Source organism: Plectropomus leopardus, chromosome 5, assembly GCF_008729295.1.
Source record: "Plectropomus leopardus isolate mb chromosome 5, YSFRI_Pleo_2.0, whole genome shotgun sequence".
Taxonomy (NCBI): domain Eukaryota; kingdom Metazoa; phylum Chordata; class Actinopteri; order Perciformes; family Serranidae; genus Plectropomus; species Plectropomus leopardus.
In genome coordinates this window covers 16,562,627-16,587,955 of record NC_056467.1, presented here as the reverse complement: position 1 = coordinate 16,587,955, position 25,329 = coordinate 16,562,627, and the positions used below count along the sequence as shown (strand labels likewise).

At 40.7% G+C, this 25,329-nt stretch overlaps 2 protein-coding genes across 5 annotated transcripts in view; both read left to right on the top strand.

The window, feature by feature from the left end:
* limk1a (LIM domain kinase 1a) overlaps window positions 1-8,143 on the top strand; it is a 66,812-nt gene extending 58,669 nt beyond the window's left edge. For all 3 annotated transcript variants that reach the window (XM_042486486.1, XM_042486487.1, XM_042486488.1), the window contains 6 exons: window positions 205-264; window positions 710-775; window positions 1,262-1,430; window positions 2,239-2,294; window positions 3,045-3,202; window positions 4,055-8,143. In XM_042486486.1, coding sequence (XP_042342420.1) covers window positions 205-264; window positions 710-775; window positions 1,262-1,430; window positions 2,239-2,294; window positions 3,045-3,202; window positions 4,055-4,223 — 678 coding nt within the window. In that variant the 3' untranslated portion in view covers window positions 4,224-8,143. The remainder of the gene's footprint in view (window positions 1-204; window positions 265-709; window positions 776-1,261; window positions 1,431-2,238; window positions 2,295-3,044; window positions 3,203-4,054) is intronic.
* A 1,246-nt stretch (window positions 8,144-9,389) lies between these two features.
* The window catches only part of sept4b (septin 4b), a 53,239-nt gene continuing 37,299 nt past the window's right edge, over window positions 9,390-25,329 (top strand). For both annotated transcript variants that reach the window (XM_042486456.1, XM_042486455.1), the window contains exons 1-2: window positions 9,390-9,611; window positions 14,416-14,423. In XM_042486456.1, coding sequence (XP_042342390.1) covers window positions 9,560-9,611; window positions 14,416-14,423 — 60 coding nt within the window. In that variant the 5' untranslated portion in view covers window positions 9,390-9,559. The remainder of the gene's footprint in view (window positions 9,612-14,415; window positions 14,424-25,329) is intronic.

The window sequence follows — 25,329 nt, the reverse complement described above, 5'->3', positions numbered from 1 at the left end:
CTTTATGCTCTTTTTTAAATGACTTTTAAATATGCTTTTAATTTGGTTGTTTTTATCTGTCTTTTTAATGCTAATGCTTTTATCTTGTAGCATTTTGAGATTTGTTCCAAATGTGAAGTGCATTACAAAAAAAAAACTATTATTATTATCATTCATCAACAGCAACTGTCACCAAAGACCTTTCTTTGTGATTTTTGCCCACAGGACAGCAACTATCCCTGGAACCAACGGGTCAGTTTTGCGAAGGACATAGCTGCTGGGATGGTGAGTTCAAAGACTGAAAAGTCCATTTAACTGTAACAGTTTCTTAGATCACAAATGCCTGTTCAGCTTCCTCAGATGGTACAAAAGAAGCTGCATTGCTTCCTGAAATCTTCACTGCTGTCTCCCTCTAGTGGTTATGTTAGCAAGCTGCAACACTTCTGCTAACAATGTGCACGATCTTTTCCATCCCCCTCTGTGGAAATTACTGAATGAATTCCTGCAGGATTAACCCATCGGTTCTAAATGTTTCCCTTGATATGAGTGCAGTGATGAATGTCGTGCGTGACTGGATTATTGTATTTACAGCGACAGCTACAAGGCACGATTGTTCCACTTGGCATGGATTTTAGATTACACAAAAATGCTTCTATTTTCTTCTGTCTATTTATTTTTTTTAATTCTCCCTGCCTTTCTGTCCTCCCCTGTCTGTCGATCTGTCATTCAGACATATCTGCATTCCATGAACATAATCCACCGAGACCTGAACTCACACAACTGTCTAGTCCGAGAGGTAAGAACTTGCCTATTGCAGTATACTTTGTGTGTGTGTGTGTGTGTGTGTGTGTGTGTGTGTGTGTGTGTGTGTTTTCTTTGAGGATTTAACCCAGTGCACCTGTCATTAGCCGGAGAACTTCAGGGACACAAACAAAGGAGAGCTTTGTTAGTGTAGTTATAACAAACTAATCCCTCTTAAAACACGCTCCACACAAGTAATATGAGGCAGAAACTTCCAGCTTACCCTACTCAAACTGATACAGTGTGTGTGTCACATGAAAAGAAAAGGGGTTGTATTGCAGAGCTCACATCTCAAGTGTTTGGAAAATCCACTCCATCAGAAATTAGAAGCTTCAAGTTGAATTTCAAGCTTTCAATGGATGTTAAAACTTGTTGAACATGGGTGTTACCTTGAGGCTTTTATGTCATTTATCACTCTTTCTTGCAGTAGCAGGCAGCGTGTATGCAGCGTTTTATGACATGCCTCATTTCCTTCTTGCAGAACAACACAGTGGTGGTTGCAGACTTCGGACTGGCTCGGCTCATGGTGGACGACAAGCACGAGGAGAAGTTGTCGCAGGGTAAACTGCCCGGCCTGAAGAAGCCTGACCGCAGAAAGAGGTACACAGTGGTGGGAAACCCCTACTGGATGGCTCCTGAGATGATCCACGGTACGGTCTACAGCAGTGGTTCTAAAACTGTTTTGCACTAATGTACCAAATATGTTTTTTCAGCCAAATAACCCCTGACCACCAAATGACATTTTCTGTGAGAAAACACAGTAAACATAAACGTTAATGTGTTTTGTTTGGGTTTTTTTTCCAGCAGAAGCTGGCAGTTCAGGGCAGTTTGCATTGGAGCTGTGATTCTCTGACCCACCAGGCTTGGGGCAGGTTAGGCTGCGATTTCTCATAGGCAGGAAATTGGACTTTTAATTGGGCGTAGACAGAAACTTTGTCAGTTCATGAAGGGTTGGGCATGATTTTTTGGCCTGATCACAGCTCCACTTTACATTGATTGCATTTAAAATAGAAATACTAGGGGTGTCCTCTAGCTCACCTGCGAGAGTGTGCACCCCACATGCCGGGGCCTTTGCGTCAGCCCGGGTTCGATTCCGGCCTGTGGCCCTTTGCTGCATGTCATTTCCCCCCTCTCTCCCACATTTCCTGTCATTCTACAGCTGTCCTATCAATAAGGGCAAAAATCTCCCCAAAATAATCTAAAATAGGAACAATAAATTCAAAACATGGTTTATCAAATTGTATGTGTTATTGTAAGAGTTTTGCATGACTGATATTTGTTTTAGATTAACATACAAGATAAGTTTCAGCTCTGCAACTTCACCACTGGATGCCACTGGAGTCCGACACTAGCCCTTTAAAGCCATTCACAACTTCCTAAAAAAAAGATTACTACAGGCTCTGCAGGGCTACTGCTGTCAACAATTAACAGCTCAATTTTGTCCCTTTTTCCTCTCAGGAAAGAGCTACGATGAGAGAGTAGACATCTTCTCCTTTGGTATCATGCTCTGTGAGGTGAGTGACCTTCCTCTCTTTTTTTACTAAAGGTGCTTTATAGCTTTTCCCCAAAGGATTAAAATTCTGTTTACCTGTCAAGTTGCTGTCCTTGTCACTTAAAATTAATTACTTTAAACCCTCTGGAGTCTCAGATGATTCAGCAATTGCTGTATTTAATATTCATCGAATTTGGTCAAAGTTTAACACCAGAAAACCGTTTTTATAATCTTTTCTCAGCACACGTTCAGCTGTAAGACTTTTCTTTTTGCACATCTGCTCTTCACTCCCTTTTAATTCTCAATCTGGCTTCAACTTAACTTTTCTGTTAAATACAGAAAATTCAGTCATCTGTGGAAGTGTCGGCTCCTCCTATTATTTGTAAAACATCCATTTCATTTTATGAGGGAAAAATCTCGCCTCCAGATATGTGTTTTCCGAATTAAAATCCAGCTCCAAAATGTGGTGAGCTTCGGTCCTGGCCACACACCATCCACATAATTTGGGATCAACAGTTTAGTTCAGTCACTCAGAAGCCCCAGGATACGACTTCTCCAGATGGACGCCATTACGCAGGAGAATATTTCAGGGATTAGAGGGAGCAGAAAAGCAAAGTTGTCTTCATGTGGCCTCTGACAGGCACACAAACGGTAGTTGTGGTCTGCTGGCAACGATCAGCTTCAGTTTTGGAGGGTTTACTGGTTTTCAGCAGATCAGCATGTTTAACTCTTCTTACTCTTTCTTTCTTTTTGTTTCTCTTGTTCTGTCCAGATAATTGGCAGGGTGAATGCAGACCCAGACTACCTCCCCAGGGCGATGGACTTCGGACTGAACGTGTCTGGTTTCCTGGAGCACTTCTGTCCCCCTGATTGTCCCCCTGCCTTCTTCCCTATGGCAGCTGTGTGCTGTGACCTTGATGCAGACAAACGGTCAGACATCTACAACAGATTCACATGCCCTCCACTGCCCTCCGCAGATAAATATAAGGCTTTAAATATCATTAAATCATCTTCAATTTGAATTTCTGAGGTGTTAATTTCCACAAACATTTTATCTCATTTCATTTATCCATCTTTTAACACTTTAACACATCTTTTTGTCAAAATAAGTCAAAATTGTCTAAAAATTCTCAAATGTGGTTGATAATAATCCTGACAAAAAACTTAAAAAGCATTATGTGTAAGGGTCTGTTACCTGTCGACACCCTGATACATATAAAGGAAACTGAGCGCACATATTTTTGATTTACACATATTTATTGAGAATGCACCATGCATTTTTTTTTCCTGAGATTGCATTTGTTATACTAACTTTTTTACTGTGTGATCCCCCAATTATTGATCCAACTGTAGCGAGAAAGATTATGTGTAACATATTAAACAGTTTTATAGTCTGATTTTATGGCCTGTTTGTCTTTATGAAAAATGAAAACAGCAGCTTTCCCCATGCAAAATTTTCCCTCAATAAAACCTGCCTCTGTATGGGACCACATATACTTCTACTTGGCTGCAATGCTTGAGTAAGGAAACGCTGATTTGTCCAAAATTTAATCTTAAATTTGGTTAAAACTTAACTTGAAATAGACTTAAAAAACATAAAACTTAGGTGTCTGTCACCTGTAAACACCCTGCAACTGTTAAACCCTTACAAATCAGCCTAAAACGATTAGGTTAGAAAGTTAGAATTCTGGGTAAGAGGACAAAGTTTGAATTTTGGGGTGAGTGTGAATACATTAAACAATATTTTGATCTTAGATCCCTATCTGCTTTCTTAATCTTTAGGCCTGCTTTCTCCAAACTCGAGGAGTGGCTAGAGAACCTGAAGATGCACTTGGACATCGGTCTACCCCTGGTGTCTGAAGTGGACCAACTGCACAAGGCCTTCTGGGGGAATCACAGCATCGCACGCCCTGAAAACGGCCTGCACACTCACCCCGAGCAGCCGGAGTAAGGCTTAACACGACTGGAGGAGTGGGAAGTTAAGAGTTTACCCCACACAGGCAGCGATCGCCAGCCGCGAGCAGTGCAGTGGCTGGAGGCGTCGTGTAAATAGTCCTCAGTGTTTGAAGCTGCAGGCGTCGGCTGGCTCAGGCTTAATGAGTAGACTCAGGGGGAAAATGTGGATCTGAAAAGCCACCTGTGCAAAACGCACACACACTTACATTCAAAGTCAAATCAAGAGACATTAACTACAACAGCTTGATTCTGCTGCACCCGAAGCTAAAGTAGAACATGTTATATGCAATCAGACCCAACTCTAGAATCATGACTCAACTCTTGAATTGCGTAGATTTAACGTTCGTGGTCATACCATTCAAAAATACTTACTGTACTTACTGTAGTGTGAATATTCATGTGAACAGACCTTCAGCCTCCTTACTTTGGGCCTCTACAGAGTACATTGTGCTGTATGTATTTGCAGGTGTTTCTGTGTGAGTTTGGTTTGATTTTGCTTTTGGTTTGGATATCAACACTGAACTTGCAAAGGAGAGGGGCTCGTCTGTCGCTTAAAGTGGAAAAAGACAATTCTTCAACTTTTCCACCTCTTATGTTTCCAACTGGCATTAGTGTTGGCGCCACTGTCACAAAGTCAGCTGGATCGTTTTTTTGTTTTCTGCAGAGCCTAGCAACAGCCAGTAACACAAGAATCAAAGTTATGTTTTTCAAAGTTATGCCCGAGCCACACTGCCTGCGTGAGCAGCTCGTGATGGTTACCTTGCTGAACTGCTGTGAGTTGCACGCATGTGGTGTTCACATAGACAGCGTTGCTGCTGTGGTGCTGCTGCAGAGCCGTCTGTCAGCCCTATCTTTCCTCATTGAGTTTTTATTTGATAATGGCTGCTATGACTATTGTATGTCCACATTTTTAAGCCAGTACTCCACTAATCTATGGAGCCGTGCAAGGCACCGTAGACAATACAACAGGGTGTTCAACCAACCACCGTTTGTGTATAAAATAAATGCTACATTTTGTTGTGGCTGAAGGCAGCCCTGTTAACACAAACGCCAAAAATAGAACCCCAAGAGATTTTGCGACGCACATGAGCTGCTCGTGCAAGCAGTGTGGCCCAGACGTTACTTTGGTTGTACCATCTTCTGCTGTTTCTGCTACTGGGGATGGTAACTGTAAAGAACTTACACTGATACCCTTTGGTAACTGGGGGATGCTAGGAGGGAAAACAAAAATGCTACTCTCGTCCTGTTTTGGTCGCACAGTGGTTGAGGCAATTCCCTTGTGCCGTAAATCGAGCCTTCATTTTCCCAGGAGATTGTAAGTGAGGCTTGTAGGCAACTAATCTTAACGCTGATGATGTCATTGTTCTATAGCCATTACATTGCAACTCACAATAAGTCAAAGCAAAAAAAAACTGTATTTCCACTTTAAGACACAAAGATATAGATCATCTTGCTGTCCACTTGTACAAGTCAAACAAAACCTTTCAAGCTTTAAGTAGTTCACTGCAGAGTGCATGAGTGTAAATAATGCTGTCAGGTCACATCCTTGTTCACCGTGTCCCTGCGACCTCCTCTGGTCTGCGGCCCCTCTCCCTCATTTATTGTGTAGCACTGACTTAACATTGAGGTACACATCTTTTGCGTAAATTTGGTACCAATTTTAAGAGCTTATGGCATTTATATTGACGTGACATCTTATACATTCAAACACATACCGGTGTACGTAGCTGGTGACATTGTAAATGTTTTAAATATTGTAAATGTACAGACATATTTTATATACGTATGCTACATTGCCATATTTTTATTGGCCGACCAGTTGAAATTAAGGAGAGTTCAAGTTTGACTGCAGTCAATAGGGCACAGCTGAAAGCTTTATTGTTTTTTTTATTCTACATTTCCACCACTGTGGCAGATTAGAGGCTTTTAGCATCTGAGATAAGAATCTTATCACCACAAAATATTTCCTACTCTCAGTTTGTGCTCAGTAAATGTTACATTCTGTCATTTCCCTCCATCAAAAAAGTATTTCCAACATTTGATCTTGGAGTTTTATGTATCCAAAGAGGTGTGCTGGAGTAAATAATACTGGATGATTTAATCACGTCAAACATGCTGAACTAAATCGGCATATTAACTCTAATTATGTGTGATCTGAGAATTTTGAGGGTGAGCAATCTGTCAGTTATTCACTCTCATCTCTTGTACTGTACATTAGTTCAGGTGTGGGGATAATATCACCAGGTACTGCCTCATCATGTCGGCTGTCTGTCCACATATTTGTCTCTCCTCCTGTGGATGACCCACTGTTTGTTTACATGTAAATGCTAGCTGTAAATATCACTGTAAATCTATATATATATATGAATATGTGTATAACCGTCTGTCCATGCATCTGTCTGCGTGCATTGCATAAATATGCGCACTCCTCAGAAATAATTTCTTCCACTGTCAAATTTCTCTCTCGCACCTTCTAACATGAATTTTCTGTCTCTAATCCAATTTTGTTGTTTAACTTCCTGCCGTCGTTTTCACAAGCTGCATGATGTTCTAGCTCTGCTCAGCTTCTAAACGAGCTATTTTTGTCTCTAAATGATTTAATTTTAAAGAAAAGAATGAAAGACAAAAAAAGTCAAGCTGAAAATGAAATGAGAAAAAAAAAACACAGCATCTGTTTTTTATATATTTAAAACCACTGAAATCTTTTTGTATAGATTTGAGTACTTTAATTTGCACTATATTACCAAATGGCTGGTTGAAGCCATGTTTGTGGATTTCCTCTCTTGGGCTACTTGTGATAAGGAAATAAATTTTTGTCGGTTCAGGTTGATATATGAATGCAAGACACTGATGGAGCCTTTCAACTGTAAAAATGGGATCTGGGGAAATTATCCTCTTGATAGCAAACATATTCTGATTATTTAGATGCATTTTTGTGCATTTTTCAACTTTTAAATACTGACAGGAGCCTGTTTGGTCCTTATGTGAGCTCATAGTTATTCATCTATAGAAAAAAATTACTTTTAAAGATTTGCATTGAAATGTCTTTGCTACCAGGAGGATGTGATGTCCCAGCTCTGCCTGCTGCCTACAGACCGGTCCTTTATGAATGATGTCCTGTGTTGTTCCTGACTGCTTGGTTTCGTATGTGATGCCCACAGAGGCTGCACCCACTGCTGGTCTTTCTGATAGTAGAGCACTTAAACTGGCCTGTCTCACCTCTCACCTCCTCATCGCACTCTTTTGGCTCAGGGCCGTACTTTTCTGGAGCTTTCTTCACAATTCAGTTAATTCAGCAGCTTAATAGGAAATCACAGCAACAGTGAGACTCAAAGAGCATGTAATCTTCTGTAGATGTATAGACACAAAATATGCTTCTGTAAAACAAGCCCCTCCTGGTTGGCGTGTTCATCCGTGGGCATGTACTGTACATGAGTGGCTTTGTTTCTGTCTCCATTCCTGTCTGGGCCATGTCGAGCATGTTAGGTGTGTCTGTGAGGACGTGTTGAGGAATCAATGAGAATGTCGCAGCACTTCTCTGCAAAGGATCGTTACCTCTGAACAATGCTGTGCCTTTGTTGTAAGCTAGCCTTGCCAACGACTCGAAAACGTAAACTGATTTCCTTTTTTTTTATGTATCATAAGTGCAAGCCTGATTCAAGTGGATTGAATACCATTGCTGATGTTGTATGAGATTTCATCTTGTTCTGTATCATATTTATATTTTCCAGATCTCCATTGTTAGTTTTGATATTTTAATATTTCTTTTATTGTGTGTTATTTAATTTTTTTACACAAGCTGTGAAAACAATTCTGCACTTTAATCCTGAACGTGAACATTTAGACTCTGAGGAGGCGACTGTTTTTTTCCCCTTTTGTCACAGCTAAAAATAAAACTGTTGCTTCTAAAACAAAGCGAAGACTCACTGTGTTTTGTATATTAATGATGATGTCTCTCATTTTTTGTTAGCGTATTAGTATTCACCCCGGCACACACAAAGAAGAACAGATGACAGCTCCAATAATTTGTGCAAAATCTGCAGAGTTCACATGTTCACATTGGGACAGTAATAAAGTATTGGCAGTGAAAATGTGTGGGCTACATTAAAGTGGTAAAAGTATCGCATGCTTTTGCTAGGAAAGAAAATTAGAAATGTGGTAACAAATTGACCACCAGATGTCACTATTTATCTGTACTGTTCATTTTTATGGTGAAATTAAAAGGACCATACACATATAGTATAAAAAAAATATAATAAAACTCCAAATACAGCTGCATATCCCCCAACCTGGTGGATATATATACAGTATACACACACACACACACACACACACACACACACACACACACACACACAAATATTGCATAGTAGCATGGGGGGCCAAAAGTTTTCTGAAGTTTTTAGCTTTATTAAAAGGCATTATACCACAGTGTGAAATTAATCAATAACAAGTATAAGTCATGAACTCAAGTGTTATTTTTGTTTATTTTAGGTAAATGTACCATGGCTTTATCAGCAATATTAACTTAAAGAGTCAAAACTAAAACATTCATATTGCTGTCAGCTATATGTTAATATATGCAGTGTTGGGGAATGAATAGTTGCATATAGGCCTAATTAAAATACAGAATAAATGCAATTAAAACCGGCCAATTAGTTAGAGAAGAAGTGTATAAATTATAGTTACTAATCAAAATGTTGGTGATTACAAAGTGGTAACATCTAAATATATTATTTTGGGGGAAAAGTTTATGTAGCCCATAGAAAAATATATTAATTCAGTTACTTTGCAACATAAGCCTACTCCAACAATAACCCTGTAAACAGTGTGTTCAGCGACAGGATTCATATAACATTCAAATAAGCTACAGCAAGTTTTTATCACTATTATTATTATCATCTTTGTACTGCGTCCCGGATGCAAACAATAATCTGACCACTATTTGTTAATTTTCTCAAGAAACTGTGCTTTTCTTCCTTGTAGGTGCACGTGACCCTTTTTCCATCGCATCCACGTGCGATTGTTTTCATTCCGACGCTGCTGCTGCAACGGCTCGTGACGTCACCGTCCTGGCTGGCTCGTCAGTTTTGAACGGCTGCGAGTGTGTGTGTGTGTGTGTGTGTGTGTGTGTGTGTGTGTGTACTGCTACTAAACACACTTACACACAGGGGGGACGGGTTTGTCCAGTCAAACACAACACACGGGCTGTCATTTCACCGCAGTTGTGTTGGGATTGAGAGAGGAAATTAAGGAAATACCGAAGAAGAAGAAAAGACAGGCGAAGAAGAAGAAGGTCGCAGCCGTCGGCGCTAACTGAAACTTTAAAAGATGGATCACTCGTCCAGTAACAACCGGTTTCGGTCCACAATCTTCAACCACGGTGAGTATCCTCACGTCTGATACTGCATTTAGGATGTTTTTTGAGTTACTCCGGTGATGCTCGCCTAGTGTGGACGGTTAAGCTCTCCCTTTAAATCGTGTGTTTTATTCATTGAGGACACACGGAGCTGTAACACTAGCATGCACCGTGAAAACACATCTCGGTCCTGATATCGGGCCTTTACGTCCAATTTTACCCGTTTTTGTGAGCCGATGATAAGAGTGTTTGTGTGTGCAGAGGAGTCACACAGAAGGTACACTTCGTTCTGCTAAACGAAAATCCCTGAAAAGCCCTGCAGTTTGAGCCCCACACGGGACACGGCAGCAGCACTGTAATTCTGCAGTTATGCAAGAGTGGTACCAAGACTCACCACAATAAACTATTTCTGGACAACGAAGATATAGTGTTAGCCGGAGAGTACACTGGCAATCTATGGGGCTGCATGAAAGACTCGCCCCATCACCACACTGTTAGCTTTTTTACCCTGCAGCAGCCGTAAAACAAGCAGTTCTGGCTCAGTTAGCTGTGTCAGGAGGCTTTACACTTTAACCTCTGAGATATTTTCACTGCCTTCATACTATATATAGCCTGAGCAATACTGGATTTTTGAATCAGATGCATGCTATTAATGCTTGAGAGTTTAAACAATCAGATATATAGGTAATCTAAAGAAAGGGGTTGTAGTATTAGCAGCATCTAGCAGTGAGGATTGCAGATTGCAGCCAGCTATAATTTCTCTTATGTGCCAAACCTGATCTCCCAGTTAGGATTTCTTCCGTGTTCATCGTTCAGGAAGATTTTACCAGAGGCCGAATTATCCACAGAAGTCTCTTCTTCTTCAAAACAAACACACAAGCTGATTTAAACCAATAAAAACGCTGAATAAAGCAGTTTCACTTTACAAATGAGTGTTTCTTCGAAGCTGTTTGTCATGTCAGAGAGTGGCCGCTAGTCCAGCACCTGCTACTCTGTGCTCCTATTTTTCTCTGATAATTTAAGATTCAGACATTCAGGAGGTTTTTACCAGAAGCCGAATTATCGCACCTCTTGTAAAAAAAACAGATGTGGTGATTGAAAGTGGTAAAAACACAGAATAAAGCAGTTTCACATTAAAAATTAGTTCTTCCAATGATGTTCGGCTCATTGCGGAGGGTTTGCCAACTAAGGTTGATGTTCCAAAAACTCACGTGGCCCTATCTAGAGCCAGTGTTTGATTTGTACTTTCTGGGCTACTGTAGAAACATGGTGGTTCAACATGGCAGAGTTTGAGGATGAGTACCCACTCCCTATGTAGATATAACCACTCACTCTAAGGTAACATAAACATGACAATTCTTATTTTCTAATGATTATACACCAAAGAAAACATACCTATTATGTAATATTCCCTTTTTGCCAGTATATCCCCCATAACTCCTACGCACTGGACCCTTTAATGGGACATTTACATGTAAAAAATAGCTTGCCGGTGCTTTCTGGTGGACAATTTGTCACATCTTACTTATCAGCTGACATATACACCACAATAAACTAATATCAGCTGATAAATTTGCAGGCTTGCTTTACTACATATTCCCATCTGGTAGCATCAAAGAGATTCTAACAATTTCAAACACAGATCACCTGTATTTTATCATGTCTGAAAACTACATTAGCTCCCAGCCTGTCCCCATCTTATGAGCTCTCAGTTTGTTCAAAGAGAGTTGTTTATTATCAGGCACAACGGTCTCGTGATATGGAGTTCTCGAGGCTGCAGTCACGCTGCAACATCTGGTTTGTTAAAGCTGTTGCATTATGATATATTTACCACTGCTGTGTTCTAGACACAGAAGGAACTCCTGTGCAGATAGTGGACAGAAATGTCACTGAATCTCTATGATTTCTTTGCATGTATCGATCATGTCTTATGCATCACTTTGGATACAATGATGATATTTTAGTATAAACAGAAACCAGAGTTAAAAGAAAGCTTGAATGCTCAAAAATCTACTGTATTGGTCTGACCCAAAACCATGAAAGTGCCATGAAAAATGGACCCTTTTTAAACCCATGTTGCATGTTTCAGAGTTTTTATCCTATGCGGTGGTATGCCCTGAGATTCACCTTTAGCATTTCTGTCAGTTCGTGTCTTTGTAGAGCTACTTCAGATTTCGCATCTTGGTGACAAGTTCAAATGTTAGTTTTTCCATGTCTGACTTTCATGTGTTACTAATTCCTGTTTTAAGTCACTGGAAAATCCTATCAACATTTCTTGAGTGATATTTCTTTGCAGAACTGTTCATGCATATCAGTCAGGGAACTGAAAACTTTGCATGCAAGACACTAAAATTTAATTTCTTAATAAAACTCCAGTTTTAGCTGAACTGACCTGTCAGCTGTAGATTGAACTAAAAGCTGGGTTTATATGCTAATGTGCAGGGGCTGGTAACTTTAATAAGTAGGTTATTTAAAGACCCACTCAGATGCTGCACTGAAGTCAAAGTACTAATACCACACTGTGAAAAAACTCCACCACAAAAGAAAGTCTAGCATTCAAAACCCTAATGTAGTAATACTTAATTTACGGCCCGCAGGCCAACTCTGGCCCCCAACTACTTTCTAATTCACAATTAAAATATAATGGTTCACAATGGGAACGGTTTTTGTACTTTTGGAATACATAAGACAGAATCAAAATAGAGCTTGTTCATCAAAAAAAGTGCCAGTGGAAGAATCCCCCACACCCCCCGACAGAGATCCTAACTTAGCCCTTGATCTCCTAAAATCCTAGAAACAGCTTTGAATCCTAGAAAAGTCCTGAAATCCCAGAAATGTCTGAAATCATAAAAATGTCCTAAAATCTTAGAAACATGGGGCTGCTGTAACTGGCCCCTGGCCTCTTGTCATTTTCCAAAAGTGGCCCCAACAGTTTATATAATCTAGGTCTACTTTAATGAGAGCCCATAACCTATTTAACAAATAACGCAGAAGTTCCTACAAGACAACACCAGCTCCTGACATCAGCCAGACATAAGACTAAAAACAAAGTCTGTGAAGGCGCCCAGTAGGAAGGAGAGTGGTGTGGATGGGCGGCACAGTCAGCAGTAGCTTACATTCCTCAGGGGAAGCATTGTGAAGATATGCTACCATCCTGGCCGCTGTCTGTGGCTGCGCTGACGGCATCACTGGTGGAGGACCTCAGCATGTAGGTCAAGACATGAACCATGAGAAAAATGATCAAGTCAAGCGAGTAGCCATTATAGCAAAGCACTGGAATTTAATGTTGATCACGAGCTCTGCATCTGTGTAATAGGATGTTTTCAGCTTGCAATTCTCAGCCATTTTTGGAAATCTGCAGTTGTGGATGTTTTATTTATCTGTTCATTTGTTTGCTCTGTCAACAGTGCACAGGAGTCTTATTTGCTTGTTGTCCTGCCACAGTAATTCCACTCAAAGTGCATCTGGAGTGATGCATACTGATGCCAATTCTGTTTTAAAGAGCAGCAATATGCCGCTTATACATTATATATTGTCCATATGCAGGGGCTACTGAAGCGCTACCTGACAGCTGTAACATCTCTGCTTTTCCTGGAGTGGTTGTAAATGGTGGCAGAGGCTCTAAGAATATTTCAGTTCCCTGACCTGTGTCTCAGTATCGTCTGCTCTGTAAGCTGACAGGCAGTGATGGTCCTGAGTTTAAAGTAGTGAATCAATATTTGTAATACTTCCAGTAAGTATCCTGGGACAGACAGCTCAGAGTAAAGAAATTTGTTTTGCCTGTTAAGAACTGAAAGAATCACTAAATGACAAACATCATGAATAATTTGCACTGGCGTCTGCTCCCTATAAATTACCGGAGAAGCCAAATTATCTGAAAGTGCCAGGCTTTTGAGATACGTGCCAATTTCATTACAGTGTGTGCCACACTTCTGCTTTGAAGCAAAGCACACGACCTTTATCAGCAGGGTGTGGAAATGGTAGTCCTCCAGATGTATTGTCTGCTAATAATTAATTTCCTGTTCTGTTGCATCCAGTTCTCCATGTTTCCAGTGAAACCAAATTCCTCAAGAAGTAACATTTTCTCCCAGTGTGAATATAAAAACCAGGAGCCCTTGCACCAATTTATTTGGGGAACACAAGCACATTATTCCCTCAAAGAATACATTTCATGCATACTTTGAAGCATGCATACTTGGATACTTCAACATCATCATCACTCTATCACAGACATATGTTTAAAAGGTCAGTTTGCAGCTGCTGCAGAGGTGAGTGAAAGCAAAGTTTGTGCCCAGAGCACACTCTAATGCATGGTGGCAGATGATTTCACCGTGACACTACAAATAAATAAATGTCTGGGAAACCCTGGAAGTCAAGAGATATGCAGAAGTTTAGGTTCCTCAACTAGTTGCTCTCTGGGTGACTTGGTATTGATAGAGAGTAGATGTTTCTTTGCATCACGTTTGTAACAGATAAAGCCTGGGGAGAAATGTTCAAATGTAACCAGCCCATGACTTGTGCTATGTGACATGTCTGAACAAGTGTTAGGTTTCTCTTTCTTGATAAAAATAAACAATGTCGCTCAGGCAGATATTGAAACGGGATGATCCAGATGGCAAATACTTTGTGGTTAATGGTCAGATGCACATCCCAAATCATGTCAGAAATGATCAGTTGTATCTCAGAAAATTAGTTGTTCAGATAATAAATACGTTCATCTAACTAAATACATCCCCCTCTGTCTCTGTTCCTCTTCTATGTGTATGTCCTCCATTGGATGTGGATTTCGGATTATTTCTCCTGCGATCGATCATCCTCCTCTAACCAGACGATGAGGTAAGAAACCAGAGTTTTCCTCAAATCTGCCTTCAAAGACGAAGTAGGTCACTGGTGAAGGGAGATTTGGCCTCGATTATCTCACCAAAATGAGGACATTGTGGTTTGTTGATGTCAGCCCATTTAACCCTGATAGCCACTGCTGTTCTGGTGGGGTTTTGAGCTGTTTGTTTTCATTTGAAAGGAGTTTATAGATTAGTTTTAAATAAGTGGGAAAGTCATTAGAGCTTGACATTTGAGATGTAAACTCTGCTGAAGTCACTGGTTGTTCTGTTGCAGTTTTAAGTCTTATAGCTGAGCATGTGATTTTTACTGTGAATGCTCTGAGAGTGTGACCCGTCTGTGTTTTATGTGCTTCAGGGCTTTGCTTGATACCAAAGAGAACTAGCTGCGTGAGAGTAGGTGTGTTCTCAAAGCCCAGATTTTCTTGTTCCTTGTCTCGCAAAGTGATGACTGAGAATCTGCTGTCAGCTTTGTTTGTGTACCTGCAGAGGTTCACTCTTTACATGTTACTGTTGATAGTTTTCTCTCAGCAAACAGCTTCACCATCCTTCAGCAGAGTCAGCAGCTCTCCTGAAGCCTATGGTGTCAGACTGATGGTGCTCACCTGTTCTTGCCTCTCCAGTAGCCAATGGTCTGTCACCTAAGTGTCAAAACTGCCCCCTTCCCTCTGTGCTCCCCTTCTCTATGTCTCTATGTACATCCCAAAGCCCCGCAGCTGTGTTTGGCCCAGCTGAGTGGGGATGAAAGGGGGGGCTGTTTGTTTTCAAGTCGGGGGGAGAGGAGTGGATCCGTATGGGTGTGACAAAGCCCGGTTCCTTCCTCAGCAACATTCCTAGCCTATGTGACAAAGCTGCAGGGTGTGCTGCTAAAGGGAGCACCTTGTGAAGAAACTTTCAACATCTGTCCAAGAGGCTGCTGCTGCTGCTGCTGCTGGATGGCTGGGTGACGGCATTCTTTGGTTACGCTCATTCTGGTTTGGCACATCTCTCTCTGGGTGTGTGATTAAACAAGCAGATGTCCAAGTCTTCATAAATTTAGTTCCTGCTCTTGAAACCACACCCATTGTGTGATTCTCATTAAACGCAGCATATCTCTCCTCTGAAAGCCATCATTCAGTCCAGGTTGACATTACTCAAGTGCCCTTCCCCTTCGCCCACACCCCGTGGCTGCAAACCACGCAGGACTCTGGGGTGTGGTGGAGCGTGAGGGTGGCTGTGGCTTCCCTTTGTTAGCCTAAAAATGCCACATAACCTCACATACATGCTCACACAGAGAATGGCGTCACTGTTCATGGGCAGTGCCAGCTGGGGACAGAGAGGCAGAGGAGGGGATGGTTGTCTTTCTCTCTTTCTCTCTCTCACACACACACACACACACACACACAGACACATGCATTCACCATGGTGCATTCCTTTGTGGCTTTTACTCAACTAGCCATTAGCTTCCTGTGCCTTCAATTGCTGCTTGCCACTGCAGCCAACGTGTAGGCAGTCTATACTTGGACTTTATTAGCCCATTAGCTCGCTAGCTACTGCAGTGGATGCCCGTTTTCCCCCCTTTCCTCAGTTTCCCCTCTAACTGCGTCTGTTTTTCTCATTTGCTGACACTGCCAGTGAGTGCATACTCATTGCATTCATTTGCAAACTGGAATGACAGAATCTGGAGATATGCTGCACCACACCCGACTGCGCACCGACATTTCATTGTTGAAGAGACATACTGAACATTTTATTGTGAGTCAAAGATTGCTAGTAATTAAGCAATGCAAATGTCAAATGATGGGTGTGAGACATGATCTGAAGACATTTTCTGAGAGTGCATTCACTTGGTGGTTCAAGTCAGATGAGGAGAAATCAGCAAAGATTAGGGCAGAGAGATATGGCAAAAGATGTTATCACCACATATAATGTTTTCATTTCGGTAGTTATCGATCATTATCTAGCAGAATAGTCAAAACATTGTCAAAACAAGTTCGAAGGCTGATTTTTGCTCCTAAGTGAAAGTTGAAGAAATCATATGGTTGATTGTATTGTCAAAACATGAGGATAGACAAAACAAAAAAAAATAAGATAATTTTGGGGCTTTTTTTATAGCCTTTATTTGATGGGACAACTAGAGTTATGACAGGAAATGGGAATAAAAGAGAGTGGGGATGACATTAAGCAAAGAGCCACCAGTCGGACTTGAACCCAGGGCCGCTGCAACAATAACACATAACCTCTGAATATGGGACACACGCTCTACAAACTAAGCTACCCAATGCCCTTCAAAACAAATTCAACAAATTCAAAATTTCAACTGTGGCTAGCATTTTCTGTACAAGTTCTACAACCAAAGTTTAGAATTTCTGCTGTTTCTTATATTAATTCTGATGATGTTGTGAAGTAGCGATGAAAGCCAGAAATCATGTTCACAGACGTATTAATGTATGAAAGTTTTATTCATGTTACCTTTAGTCACTTTATGTCATATCATTATATGAAGAAGCCTGTCAGTCAGTAACGTTACTCACTAATATTCTATTAGCATAGTTTTGTTGTGAATTCATTCACAGTGCGACATTATCCATGGTCGAAACAATCATACTGAAAATAACCTTTAACGTCGATGTTACGTTAAAACGTTGCCATATGCACTGGTGGCCAGTGAAAGGTGGCTGGGTTGGTGGCTGCTGCTGCTTCGTCTTCTTCTTCTGCTTAATGACAGGTGGTAACTGGCATATGGTTGCTTCAATTATATGGAGGATTTATTGAACATTGATTATATCGCTATCAAGGAAAATCATATTGAGATAATTATCATTATCTCTTTATCGCCCAGCCCTGACGCAGATTCGATTAAACTTCTCTCTTTTACCTTCACATGCAGTCACATTCGTTATCATGTGAACCTGAACCACTGTACAGGATCAAATTTTAAAATCATACTCTTGCCGGCACAGTAATCCTATCATCCATTACATTATCTCAGTGAATCACTAACAATAGTGCCACTCTACTGTGTGAGGCCTTCAGTAAGCGAGGCTGGCGGATCACTCATCGCTGAAACCTGACCCATCATTTCGTTTAACTCCACTGGGTAAAGCGTGTGGGCTTTACTCTCTGAGCGTGGAGTGAGCTTCGCTGTGGTAATGCAGACACCGATGCTGTAGTGGTGGGGTTTTGGCCTGTGGGCTTGGCTTTGACAGGCGGCCCTCTGGGCTTTTTCAGTTTGATGGGAGGGCAAACAATCGGGTTAGGGAGCAGGCACGCAACACTTCACTGAATACGAGGCTGCCATAAGACAACAATAAAGAGATGGTGAAAGATGAGTACTTGACGAGGTATTTGTTGTGAACATTATATGCCATCATGTGTGTAGTATTCTTTTGTAAGAGAAGCGAGTGAACAGAAGCTGTATTGTAAGGTAAACGATCCTTTTATGTATGAATTATGTAGGTTAATTTCGGGTGGAATCATCTAACCCCATCATATGGGAAATACTGTGGAAACATTTTACGTGTTTTTGGTTTATTTTGGAGGGCAGATGGCTGCAGTTTCTCATCTATAATATGTGTTTCCTTTTGTGCATAAAAAACCCTGAGTTTTAAATATCTTGAAATAACGTAAAAAGTTTGAAGAATTTTTTTTGAATCAATAAACGGTTTACACTACAAAGTGCAATGTAACCATTATTATACATTATACACATTATAAATCGTTTTCTTCATTTGAGGTTCAAGTGGCGCTCCTTAATTATGTCATCTTGTTGTACCCTCATTTGCAGTAGCACCTGAGCATTAGCGCCACCTGCTGCTTATCTCAATGCATCAACTGCAAATATTCGCATAACAGCAGTGGATGGAAACGCACATGAATTTGCATTTTGTTTTGCAGATTTTCTCAAATTTTGGTTAGATTTTGCACTACATTTGTATGGTAACTGCACTGATGTCATGACTTACTGGTTCACTTTAATAGAACAAAACTATGGTTAATGTTATGAGTAAGATTTGAGCTTTTCCTACTGTAACTGCAGACTTAAAATTACCATAGAGTTGATGCTTATTTACACAACAGATAGTCAGCACTAAAACACATTTACCAAATGCCTATAGGAAACGCACAGAGTGCAGATTTTTTATCTACACATAAATGTTTGATATCGCCTCTGCTTGTGTGCGTTCCCTTTCGAACCTCTCTGGAATATGTGCTTAAACGATAAGCTTTAAAATGGCTTGCTGAATTGCCCTATTTGGTTCTCCTCTGACATCCCAACTTCCTATGCTCACCGCTTCCTTCCTGTCCCTGCTGGGCCTGCTCACCAGACCCTCCAGCTAATTGGCTCGTGTCTTCATCTCTGCAGATGTCCCACGTCAGCCTGAGCTAGCCTCCCAACCTCCAGCCTCAGCACTCTGCAGAAGTTTTGGTCAGAGGGCAACCTTAGACATTCCTCTGTAGCCTCATAGAAGTGGCCCCTACCAAGCCCCCCTCCCGCTATAAATAATCTCAGCCCAGTTCCCATGGCCCCCACCGAGGTCCCTGCACTCGGCGAGCAATGCATGAAATGCTTTGGCGACACCACCCTTTCCTACCAACCCAGGGATGATTAGCTTTCTGGTAGGAAGTGGGTCAGGTGTTGAGGTCGTGGCAGTGGTTATCTGACCGTCATGATTAAAGGGAGTTAAGTTTTCTTTTTAAATACACATCATTTGTGTTGTGTTTAGGCTGTTTGATTTAAGAGACTTGAATTGTCCATCTAAGGACTACATGTCCTCTAGTATGGTGACAATCAGTTGTGTAGCCGTGGAGCTGACTGCAGGCTTTGTTATCACACTTAAATTCACATCTCTAGCATGGCTGTTTAAATTTTTTTGGCATGCTCGGTTTCCATGTTCACATTGCATAATTACAGTATTTGCACATTTTGCAGCATCCATTCCTAACCTCTTACCCCCGTGGGACAACTGTCAAATTCCTCCAGTTTTAAAATCTGTGATTTGGACTGCAGTCATGTCTAATCCTTCTGGGATCTGTCTATTGAAATTGAAAATACATTTGCAAGCGGGGGCGTGCTTCTAATTTGGCCATGATTTAATATTTAGTGACTACAAGGCATACCATGGAAGGAAAATCCACCACAACCAGGGTTTCTGCAGATACTTAAAAAGTCTTAAAAGGCATTAAATCCATTGATCTAAATATCAGGCCTTAATTGAGATGAAAATGCCTTAAACTGATCTTTCAGTAGTCTTAAAGATACTCATACCTGGGAAATATGATGTTTATGAATCATTTCTTTTCTGTCATTGCATTGCAAAAGCTCAGCATAATGGGTAACTTTAAAGAATAATAATAATAATAATGATTTGCAGAATATCTCTTGCATTAACATCCCCAAAAAGTCATGTTTTATTTGTTTAATATTTATTTTAAGAATGATATACAATTCGCCTTTAACCTTAGTAACTAATGTCAGTTCATGTTTTTTTTTTCAATATTGGCAAATGTGAAGCAGTAGGAATCCTTACAACACACTGTAGCTCAGCCAAAACACTTGCACAAATATTAACATTTTGCATTTTTGTTTACATTTATCATTTAATGTTTTATTAGTCTCATCAAATGTATTTGTAGTAAAAGAAGTGACACTATATTTCCACTGCAGTTACCCTGGAGTTAAATAAAGAAAAAGGCTTTATAAAATGGTAGTAGTAAATGCCAACATTTAACAAGCATCTGGCATCTATTCCATGGCACAAGACCTAAAGATATCACCTTATAACTTAAGGCTCAGTAGGCAAGAATGCAATTTATCCTTAAGACACCCAGTATGATTAATAGAAATCACTGACTCTCTCCCCAAAGTCACTGCAATACTTATGATACAGCCTACAGTGGGATGAAGCAGATTTCGGCATGCTCTGTGAGTGTTTTTAGAAGGTGTTTTAGGAAATGTCTTAACTCTGAACTACGGTATCTTGTGAAGTCTCTCCTCTTATTACAACTCCCCGTATTTCGTGAGTTGCAGTGAAGTTACGCACAGCTCAGGCGGTGTATCAACCACACTGATGTTCTTTAGGATGGACAGTAGCCTGGGCCCAAGAGCCAACATGCCATGATCTAATCTTTGTGCTTCTGGGAGGAAAGTCAGAGAGTTTCCTCTAACTGCAGGCACTGTGAAGACGCAGCTTACCACCAGGCAGATAACAAATTTACAGTCGTTCAAACATCGGTATCAGAACAGCTACATATAAATGGTCAAATGGGAGAGCATCTAATGATTCTAAAGTGTATTGTGATGTCTGCAGCCAAAAAAAAGTTGTTTTCATACCCAGGAGAGTGATGAAGTGACAGGTCACATTTTTAACCCCCAGGACCATCATTTCTGTTTTTCAAATTCCAACTGATATAATTATTCATCATCATATCCAACACATGTTAACCCCTCAGCAGTAGTACACATTGCTTTTAGTCTCTAAGTTTCCTTCTGGTACTCAAGATTTGGACATTACATTGGTTTGACATCCTCTGACGGTAGCCATGAGTGCTGAAGTCTGTGTGTAAACTTTCTTGCATGTGCGTGTGAGTATGTGTATGTGCTAATTCATAGAAATTACAGTTGTGCCAGTGCAGAGCCAGCATGGTCCTCAGCTGCAGCGCCTTCCACTCCTCTTAAGAAAACACTTACAGATGCTCCCACCATGCTGCAGGACAGTGAAAGGAAATGCCAGGGAAGCCAAAAGGAAGAGCAGACGAGATGGTGGAGATCCTCTCTGAGACAGGGGATGTAGTAAGGGATGGCTAATGTCCCCAGAGAACATAAATCCTCTATCTTGATTGAGTGTAGTGGAAATGAGCCCCTTATCTTGATATAAAAGGGCACAGATAGTCAGAGATGATGTGGAGTGAAGGGAAAAGAGAAGATGCTGTGGTGTTGGAGGGTTTGTTGATGACCCAAAAAGAAACGTGTGGAAGGTGTGAGCAGCGATGAAAATCCAGCATATCTAGAATACAAAATGGCAGTAAAAAACCTGTTGTATTCTTCTATCCACACAACCAGCAGACACACACATGCACACACACATATACACACACAGACAAAACAGATACAGATGGTGGTATCAGATTTAAGCACTTGGGTGTAAGTAAAGCAAGGAATGTGTTAGCATGCTGTGGCACGATGATAGATGGAGGAGAGGGGAGGCTGGGAGTTAAAGACACTTAAGACAAAACCACAATATTTAGAGAATGTTGGACTGTAAGTTGGATTTAGGAAGTGGTTCAGTGAGAGAGGTACGAGAGGAGAAAGAGGAAATCAGTGTGAGCAAATCAATCAGCTGGTTATTTAATGGATGTGGATTTTAGTTGAGTGTTGAATCTGCTGTTCCCTCAATATCACAGATCTCCGGACCAAATGGCCAACATAAGCAGGAGAGCCCAACCTGCAGCAGATAGATAGGCACTGCACAAACAAACACGGAGTAGCTGCTCGCTCAGTGTGGGTAAACAGTGTCACAAATGTAACGGGGTTAGACCAGGTGCGGTTTTATTGGCCATCAGCACGGTGTGTGAATTTTACTTCCTCCCACTCCTGTGTTTGTGTGTGTGAGCAGCACATGTGTAATCCATATCACTCCACACTGCAGGCCGTTTGAAACCAGACCCTAGAATAACCACAACACTGGCACGCCAACATTAAGTACACATTTACTACTCTTTGCGAATATTTTCTGGAGTTCTATAAGTCAAAATGGACTGCTATTTTTTAGGGCTGGACCCACATGCTTGACTTGTCCGATACTGGTTTGTTGGGTAATAGTTGGTAGTTGTGGGTCCTTCTTAGAATAGGGCTGACCAACATGTACAAAATCACACGTCATGTATTCTGACCAAATACCTTAATATTGATATTGCGACAATATTACTTGGTTAACTATTGGTGACTATTGAAAAAATATTTACACCATTAAACGTTTATACAATCATCAGTAATTCAGGGTCATTAGTCATTACTAAGTAGGTAAATAAAAAAGATAGATCAGCTAGAACAGTCTGGTAAGTTCAGAAAATCCCTTCACTTTATAGGATAGTAAGGCTGTCCAAATACCGTTTTAGTATTTGGACAGCCTTACTATTTTGATTTATATTTATGATCTTTTTCTCCATCTTGGAACAGATACATTGTCCAGTCGTGTTGATCTTTAAATGATTCAACATTGTAGGTGATTTACCTTTGCATTTCGCATTTTGTAGACTGACTGAATGCACCAAAATCTCTTTCATCTTTCTTGGCACATCACTCTGTTTTCTTTAAAAAGATTTGCAAAACTGTGTTTGAAATCAGACAGCACTGAGATGTTTTGTCTTTTAAAACTGTTGTTGGAAAGAAACTCTGTTTTTGATATTCTCATTTAAACTGGGTATCAGCTACTACATTACATGAGGCCAGCACACAAGGCCAGCACACGAGGCCAGCACATGAGGTGGATCATCGTATGTTTAATCATCTCATGACATGTTTGGGTATCGTCTGGGTAATGATTGGTTTAATGTTGCTCTGTGACATTACAACCTTGATCAAAAAAGACTCCAAGGCATTTCTAGATGGCTTTTCTGTTGTGTGGTAAATGCTTTGAAATAGTGTTTGGGGAATCAGCGATTGAAAATGCTTCTGTAGCCAGTGTTGGGATTTGGGACGGAAGTATCTGAAACATGCTCCTGTGAGAATTGGGATCTTACGAACTGGGTGAACACCACAACATGTGCATCTCATTGAAGGATCAAAGAGAAGACACGTGGCTCCTGCCTCCCTCCATCCCTAGAGAGCCTGCTCCCCCATTTCCCCCTCACCTCTTTCTCCCCTTTCATGTGCTTCCTTCTTTCTAAACTTGCCTTTTCTCCTCTTTGTCTTCCGGTACTAAGACAGCTCCCCAGGTCTGTCTGAAATAGTCTGTCTCACTTACACGATTCATTCCCTGTGGCTTTCTGACTTTCCTCCTTTAACCCCATAAATACACTCACATACCTGTGGCGTGTTGACCTTCCAGGAGCTCCAACCACACCGGCATCCTTCTTTATACCCGTGTCTCTCTCTGCGTGTCTCCGCCCTCACTGCCAAGGAGCAAGTTTCTGAACTAAAAAGATAAACAGTAAAAAAAAAACATAAGCTCTGGAAAGGAGCCTGTTTTAGCTCTTCATAATTCATACAGTATGAATGTGATTAATTTAACATCCGTTATGAATTATCAGAATTATTTCCAGTTAATGAAAGTCACTGAAGATATTTTTGGCACTTAACATGATGGTCTATCAGTCCAAAGAAAATATTCACGAGCCTCTCATGATTTCTTGTTTTGGACTTATTTACAAGGAACCTATTACCATTCTTAATTACTACTTATTGAAGATGGGCACACTGGAAATGTCAACTCATTATGGCTGTGCAACACACAGCACTACACTAACACTTTAATCCACTAAAAGACAGTTAACAGTTATTTTGAATTGCTGCCTAAAAAGCTCAAGCAAAGTGTCAACTTTTTCCCCGAAAAGTTTGAAAATTTACAATGAAAATGAAAGTTAGTCACAAATACTTCTTATACCATGGGTACCTATGCTTCTATTTCTATTTCTTAATTTAGGGGCACCCACAGTAAATTTACAATGATATTGATTTAGATTTAACCAAAATTACTAAAATACAGAGTGTTCAAAAACCTCTGACGGGCAGGAAACCACATACTCATTTACCGCTTGTCTGTGTGAGGTGGTTTAATTACAGGTGTCTATCATTGTGTGGGTGTGTGTGTGTGTGTGTGTGTGTGTGTATGTGTGTGTGTGCATGTGTGCATGTGTGTGCACGTGTGTGCATGTGCATGCACATATGATAATCTTCAAAGGTTAAGAGGACTTCGAGTTTGGATGCCCATTACTGACTGCTTTATGGAGCTAGCCTTAGTATTTAAGAACCATGAGGAGCTAATGACTTCCTTATTTTTACTGTTGGAAAACCTCTTCCAGTCTCTGTTTTAGACTCCTAGTCATTGAAAGGAAACAAGAAAAACATCCGGCAGTTTAAGCAGATTAACAGGTTGCCAGGGGCAACTATTTATGGGGTGATACACCCTGGCAGTGTTAATTCAGATCTTTCTCAGTATCCCTATTATTTGTTTTTATTGTTCTTCTTTAATGAAACAAAGACACAGGAAACAAGGTTTTTACAGCAGGTGGACCACTGTTCCCATGGCTTTCTGTGAAATGTCTGTAGAAAAGAATGGGGTCACTTCTGAGGATATTTTTAAGTCAATGATGTAAAAGCAGAAACTGAAGAGACCCTGAGGGCTGGAGAGCCAAAATGCTTGTATTTGTCTTAAAATAGCTATTACATCAGAATATCTGTTGCTGTGGGTGACCGCTTTATTTCCAGCCAAATTAATCAAATCAATTTCCCATAAAATCCAGAGCCCTCCAAGGTCAAACTAATGTTTACCCGTGAAGTGAACTGTGTTTCCACGGACAAGCTCCCAGATGGCTCACATACTGCAAACTACTGTGCATGTACACCTGCTAGACTTGACCCAGGTTTGACTTTGACCAGTTAAGATCAAGTCATTGTCAATGTCATTATGGGTCTTTAAAGGGACAGTTCCCCCCAAAGCCAAAAATATGCAATGCTTGTTATTAAATGTACTTAATGTCTAAGTAAATACTCTTGATTAAAAACAAACAACCAGAATTTAAAGACTTCAAAAAACCCTTCAGGCTCCTGCCACCAAGCAGACCACAGGGCAGTAAATAAACACCCTCAATGTCCTTGCTGCTTTACTCCACCTGTTAACCACTTCCACAGCAGACTGCCAGCCGCCCTCTCGTGCCGCCTGTTTGTGTTATTTATGTTTGTGCGGAATGTCACATATTTTAGG